General features: G+C 34.0%; 1 protein-coding gene across 1 annotated transcript; it reads left to right on the forward strand.

The window, feature by feature from the left end:
• Positions 1-1,025: 1,025 nt before the first annotated feature.
• On the forward strand, positions 1,026-7,088 carry LOC125681191 (transcription factor AP-4-like). The gene is made up of 5 exons (XM_048921159.2): positions 1,026-1,453; positions 2,430-2,589; positions 4,525-4,708; positions 4,933-5,132; positions 5,288-7,088. The coding sequence occupies exons 1-5, from the start codon at positions 1,362-1,364 to the stop codon at positions 5,711-5,713; spliced, it is 1,062 nt and encodes a 353-aa protein (XP_048777116.1). The 5' UTR covers positions 1,026-1,361; the 3' UTR covers positions 5,714-7,088.
• Positions 7,089-7,350: the final 262 nt, after the last annotated feature.

A 7,350-nucleotide genomic window follows, 5' to 3' on the forward strand; every position in this document is an offset into this window, starting at 1 on the left:
AAATATACACCGGTGATCCTAATTATAGAGGTCTACTAGCCTAGCTGTTCCATACAAAAAGAGGGATCTGGGTTGTCATTTCTAGATCTATTAAGGATATTTGATTATTTGTTGTTGTTTTAGGCTTTTTTTTCTTCTTCCATAAGAAACTTACATTTTAAATAAATTTTCATTTTTTAAAATGACTTTTATCACTTTTAAAAGTTTCCGGATGTGTTTCCGGGGGTTGGGAGGGGTGTGTGTGTTGTCCTCAAGTCTAGCTATTCTACTGGTGATCATGCTGAAATAAAGACGTGCCTATATGCTTCATCAAAATGACCCCTTTCAACCTGAATTTGAATATTTATAACAATATTGCATATATAATTAGGCCTAATTAGCTGCAATAAATTTGAGGAGAGCAACGATTCTATGCTACATAGGTTTGAACACTAAATTATATCTTCATGATCTGGCAAGAGAAAAAAATGTGTAGAAACTGTTCATTTTTCAGAGATTAATTAATAAATTGTTTAAATGTAATGAATGGAGCAGGTTTTCATTTTGTCGCCCCCCCCCCCCCTCTTCCCTGACATCTTTCACATGGAGAACCTCATTCGCATCTGATAGTGTTGGTAAACAGTCTTTTTTCCATCCAGCTGTCTTCCCTTGACCCGATGAACTAATCTGTTACATGCACTAGCTCAGCTGATCGACATCTAAATTTAGTAACTACAAATATGGTAATGTCATAGAGCAGTCTGCATTCCAGACATTCGTTTTGAATAGGAGATTTTAGGTATATCATATATGGGTTTACACAAATGCAAAATGTTAACGAATTGATTTTCTTTTTGTAATGATTCACTTGGTAACTTAGAATCTAAAAAGAATTTTTTCTAAGCTTTTCTTAAAGGAAACTTCTTCATTTTGAAAATAAATTAAAAAAAATAAACTGTGTTTTACAAATTCTCCCTACACATTTTTGGCAGCATGCCAAACAGCTGTTGGTTTGTTTCCCGCGTCTTGCCAACGGAGAGTACGGCTTGGGAAAGTGAATCAATTGCGCAGTAAAAAATAATCCCATATGTTTCGTACTCAAATAAAACATTGCTGAGTTTCTGTGCTGTACAAGTCATATATGGTTATTATTATTCTTTTTACTAGATATAATTAAAAATCTAAACATTTTTTATGCAAATATAATCTAGAAATGTTGAAGTTGGCCAGCGCACCGCCTTCTTGAATCGACCTACAGCTGTTTCCCGCCAATTAATACTCATTCTACTGAAGCCACGACGACCCGGTAGTAAACTTGGAATATACAACTTCAATATTCCCTGGATTAAAACTTTAGTTCATTTTGTGATTTCCAAAGAGTTATGATGTCGAATGTGTACAGAAGTAGTGACAGAAGGAAACTGTACTCGGAGTACGAATTGCAAAGAGAGGATTTAACAGCTGTTTTGGGAAGGTGAGTGGCGATGCGAGTACGCACGCCTTCCATAATATAAACATTGCGTAGCAGCGTTGTAGGCCAAGCTTGTTTCGTATTTTTTTTTAATTTGTCAACTTCAATTTGATTTTAAACATGCACAGTATGATTGTATATGATACTTAGAATATGATTGCAATTGATTTTACAAAAATTGCCGTGCTTCTGGTGTTGTACTTTGATGACAAAGTGTAGGTGTGTTTGCCGGAGCACGAGACCGCACATGGCGTGACTGAAAACAAAGGGCAGACAACTTAACTTGCTACTCTGCATTTCTTAGAATATTTCATGTATGTTCCTTGAAAAATTAATTTTTGAATTGCCAACGTATTATTTCCCGACCAATTTACGTTTTAAGCGAGATTAAATTGTTATGATGATAAATGGTGAATGATGTTATAGAATAACCAAAATATGCTGATGTGTTATTCATATGACCTTATCTTTTGAAAAAAAAGTAGATTTTTGTTTGTTTTTATGCAAACATATAAATGTAATATGTAATGGAAAAAGCATCATCATTTGATACTACAGTTTGAAATTACGAATATTCATGACATGACAGAAAAAGATGAATTGAGAAATGAAGATTGGTTTTGGCACATTTCCAGATTTATTGCATGTCGTGTTGGTCGTGCTGAATGGCACAATTTTTACACATTTGTATCCCATAGATATTTGTTTACATGGAGAGGGAGATGTGCTTTTAAAGTTTAGTAAATAAATAGCTTACGAATTTCTATAACATAGTCGGAGAAAATGTGTAAAGAAAGTATATAAGTACATAGCTAAGGTCATTAAGGAAATTCATTGCGTTTGACCGTCTCGAAGATTCACAAACATCCAATGAGATCTATCTGGAATTTGTAGTATCAAGAAATAGATTGTCTCAACAACAAAACATTGACAAAAATGGGGAATGTTTTGCATATTGGCTGTTTTTGGTTTATTGCAGATCACAGTCCATCCCTGGTAAAACCCACATGGAGCACGAGAAAAAGATGAGGCGAGAAATTGCCAACAGCAATGAACGACGAAGAATGCAAAGCATAAATGCTGGCTTTCAGAGTTTGAAATCGTTGATTCCACATAGTGATGGTGAAAAATTGAGCAAGGTGAATTGAAGCGTTTGCTTATTCTGAATGCAGAATTTTTCACAATAGGTTATCATAAGTCATCATTGTAATCGGAGGGGAAAAGCAAGGATGGTACATGAAACTCATGATACACAAATGTTGTGTGTTTGTTTATCATGTGCAATTTTGTAATATTCATCACTGCACCTGATAGTGAAAGTCAAAATGTGTATTCCTTTCTTGGCACTTTGCCCTGAATCAGTAGCTGATGGACATCAGCTGATAGTTCTGTGCATGAAAATAAATTAGTCAGTCTAGACAAGCTGTAACTGCTGTATTTGTTGGGAAGCTGTGTAGCAGTTATCACTTACAGTTTGTCTGATAGCAGTTATTGATCTCCCCTCCTCATCATTATCAAACATAATAGTTGACTTGCAGACCTCTCCTATACTACAAGTAGATTCAGGGTTCTTATGCATGCATAGCAATGCTCTTGTGATATGTAGGTCAGAGGAAATGCGATTTATATATATATTTATTTTCATATAATTTTTCAAAAACAGGTGGTTTTTTTTATTTACATTCTACTTTTATTTTTGTCAAAATTCCCAGCTGTTAGATTAGACATACTATATTTAAACACAACTGTAACACATTCATGATGAAATGGCTTTCAAAAATTTGTAAAAGTATCAAAAGACAAAATATTAGCCTTTGAAAATTTTAAGATATAATTTATTCAAATTATGGTTCCAACATACAAGACTGAGAGTAAATGCATATTATGAGACATCAGTAATAAACCTCGAGTGCAGAACAGTGTGGAGATGAGGAGTGGTTGTCATTGATGGGAAATCCAGTAGGCACGAAATTTGTTTGTGTAAGCATTCATTCAAACAGAGGCAGTGTGTTAAGAGAGTTAACAGAGTTGTAAGTGTTTAATGGTTATCGTTAAGATAGCTATGTAGACAAATTTGGATTAAATAGGATGGGTTGGGACAGGTTTGTGATAGTTTGTTGGTAAAAGATATCCAGGCCATATATTTCACCTGAGATTCTTGGGATGCCTTTAGTTTAGAGGAACCTAGATATAAAATTACTCAGGTGTGTCGTACAAGGAGCCATTCATGAAATGTTTGTGGGGATCTGTTTACTGAAGGTTTTACACATTTGAAAGAGTTCAGTTGTTAGGAGTTGATAATATAAACACACAGGTAAAAAGATGAGCTGAAAAGAAAATGACTATATAGGTCAAAGACACTAGTGAGACACAAGTGAGAGTATCGATTGTGTCAGTAGAACCAACATTTAGGTATACAAACATTTCTTGGTCACTGGGTCCTTTGTTAAGCAAACAGACATACAAGTACTGGTTGGCATGTTGCCAGTCTAGTAATGGGTCATCAGCTGATCTAGTAATCTTGCCAGCATATAGTGTCTTGTTCGAATTGCAGGATGTACTTTAATCACATGAATGTAAGAATGCTTCTTTGTGTAAAGTAAAACATCACCATGTTTAAGATATTTGTAATAGTATCACAGAACATGAATGACAGTTCATTTGGTTAGGGGGGAAAACAACACTGATAGTATTTTGAATTGCTGTGTATTAAAACAACTGACACGGGTCTGATTAATTTGAATGTTCTTGATTGAATTAAACTGACACTTCCGTAAGCAGTTCCAATTATAAAATGCTCCAGAATCTTTGGACCAGAAATATATAATCATTGTTACTTCTGTACAAAAAGATTTTTAAAAATTTTCTTAAAAAGATGATATACATTTTATTCATTGTACATATAGTTTGCATGATATAATATTACAGAAAGTATTAATTCAGGTTTCAGAAGTTATTGATTTACATGGAACCTGATTTTTAAAAAATAAATTTTGATGAATTGTCTGTAAAGCATTAAGGTTGTATGCTGCAAAATGAAAGCAATTAAATTACATGTCATCTTTTTTTTTTAGGCTGCCATATTGCAGCAGACCTCGGATTATATTCAGCAATTAGAAAGTGACAAGACCAGACTTCTGGCCATCAACAATCAGTTGAGCACGCAGCTTAAACGGTTACTAGGAAGTGACTATGAAAAACAGATTTCAGTCAACTACAACCCATCTCCACCAACAAAACGGAAGAAGCGAGATACAGGTATGCTTTGCTGTAATTTTGCATTGTTCATTTCTGTCAGTTATGGAAATTGGGGACATTTTTGTTATAAATCTTTTTTTCTTCAGAAACGTGAATACAATGCATTGATATGTGACCAGCTTTTAAAACTGAAATAGAGTCTTGGAAGTGTTTTTTTATGTACAGTTTTATGATGGTAAATTCAATAAAACACTATTTTATTGCTTGATCTACTTAATTTGTAGAGTCTTCTGATGAGGGAATATCAGCAGACTTTGAAGACATCAATGAAATCAAGCGAGAGATGATAGACTTGCGATGCCAGTTAGACCGAGAAAGACATCTGCGAATGATGCTGCAAAAACAAAATCAATCACTTCATTTGAAGCAAGATCATCCAACATTTGTTGAACAAATGCAAGAAAAGATACCTAAAGATAATGTTGTAAGTTCTCTACATTATTTGTTATGTCCCAGAGCTGAGATTACCTAACAAACTGCAGTCATCATTGAAGTCTCAGAAAGTTGTACTTTCTTGTTGAAATTTGTGTAAAATCAATGTACTCCTTCATGATGTAAATGGTATTTCTCTTCTTGTAGATCTATGTTGAACATGTAGAATCTGAGGAGGAAGACAAGTTGCATGAGAGGAATTCTTCGGATTCTGAATCTATGTCACGGAGAAACTTAGAAACCATTGTCGAGGCCATCAGACACCTAGAAGGAGACCGTCTAGGATTTAACGAAAGAACAACCCACCACCGGGGCATTCCTCATAGTGACGAAAGTGAAAAAGACAGTAGTGTCACTTGCAGTGAACCTGAAGACCGTGATTCTCCTATTCCATTTGAAAAAATAGACTCGAGACAGTCCGTGTCTGTCACAGAAGTTCCATTGACTGAAATTCACCCCCATCTTTCTCCATCCCAGTATCATGAGAAATTTCCTATTGCCACAAATTTATTACATCGACCTAACATGGTTCATTACTACTGTCGACCAAACGTTATAGTTCAGAAATCATAAAACCAGCCATGTACATTTCATTCTACCATTTTGTAAATATTATCATGATTTCATTTTGTCATGGAAAAGAAAACTGCCCTATTCTTATTTTGTAAAGAGTCATTTGATAATTTTCAAAGATTTCTCCTCACCCATGAAAATGCTCAAATTTTTTCATTACTGTATGTACACTCTGTGATGTCTATTGATCTTAAATTGCTTTAACAGTCTAAAACCTGTAAATACATTCTAAAAATTAATCTTGCTTCATTTGATATTCAGTAATGTTGAAGGAAGGCATTTTTTTGTCATTGATAGTAATTTATTACTTTGTACATGTGTAAATAGATCATCTCATTGTATCAGACTTTTGTTATTGCAGTTGTTAAGTTTGATTGTTTTACAAGTATGAGTGAGTTGTCTAGAAACAAGCCACAAAGTCCAGTTCTAATCAATTATTTTCATATGCAATTACATGTGAAAATGCTCAATGAAATAATCCATCTGTTAACATTCGTTATGCATACATACATACATGTACATTGCTTTTATCTCGTGTGTTTTTGGTGCTCTTTGTGACATACCCTTGTTCATTCATTTGGTGTGACATTCCCAGTTGCACAGAATTTAATGTGTGTGTGTGTGTATGGTAAATGTTACTGAAGTTATTGAGTGTATGTTATTAACTGAGTATTGTGGATGTTTTGCCATGCATGGGTGATCTCTTTTTGCAAGATGACCATCAAAATGCACATAGCAATGCATACTTCACCTCTAATCCTGATAGTAGAATATTTTAAGATTCTGACCTTGAGGGGTATGAGGTGATATGTGTCAATTTGTATCTGTTAATTTAATATTGTTATCTGCAGAATAATTGCTTAGTTTCAGTCTGAAAATGAGATGTTAAAATTTCGTTTGCTTGAAATTCAGTGTAATATTTAAGACCAGTTTTAGACAAGTTTTTTTCTCTCTCAGTGTACTTGCAGCTTCAGAATATACCACCATGTGCATTTTTATTCACTAGGTCATCTGTAGATATCAGTAATTTATTGTACGTTTAAAAACTATATATTCTGAAAATTTGCATCAGATATGTTAAGTTTAAAGCTAGAGTGCTACCAAAAATACAGTTACTAGTATCCAGTTATTTAATAACAAATGGAAAGTGGTTGTTCTGTTTTGAAATGTGAAATCACATTATTCTAAACACGAAATGCATTAAGTAGTGCTATAAAGTCTTATGTGAGACATTGTTGACATTTTATTTTTGTATTTTTTGTGAAGGATGCTTACAACTTGATACTTTTGTGTATTTACTTTAGACCGATTTTTAATTGTTGTTTTTCTGGAGAATTGAAGGCCTGGAATTACAATAAATTGTGGTAAATGTAAACTTGACTTTTCTTTTGATGAATATGTATGCAAATTGTTGAAATTGTGAATTGAATTGTCAAGACGAAGATATATCTAAGGAATAGTCCCATTCATATTCAGTCACGGTTCTCCGTACTTGCCTAAAGATAGGTAGCCTTATAGAATAGCGGGATTCCTCCTTTACGAAATACCGTTGACATGCATTTTGCATTTGGTGTAAAGCTTTTAGCGTAAAATAACTTGGCGCCTTGGCACTGCGCCAGGTAGATCAATACTAGAGT

The sequence above is a fragment of the Ostrea edulis genome, chromosome 2 (assembly GCF_947568905.1).
Source record: "Ostrea edulis chromosome 2, xbOstEdul1.1, whole genome shotgun sequence".
Classification (NCBI taxonomy): domain Eukaryota; kingdom Metazoa; phylum Mollusca; class Bivalvia; order Ostreida; family Ostreidae; genus Ostrea; species Ostrea edulis.

Bases quoted from the DNA above. Each gene is read 5' to 3' on its own strand.
- LOC125681191 (XM_048921159.2), top strand. From the start codon at position 1,362: ATGATGTCGAATGTGTACAGAAGTAGTGACAGAAGGAAACTGTACTCG. The intron at 2,590-4,524 runs GTGAATTGAAGC...TTTTTTTTTTAG, and splicing joins ATGGTGAAAAATTGAGCAAG to GCTGCCATATTGCAGCAGAC. The intron at 4,709-4,932 runs GTATGCTTTGCT...CTTAATTTGTAG, and splicing joins ACGGAAGAAGCGAGATACAG to AGTCTTCTGATGAGGGAATA.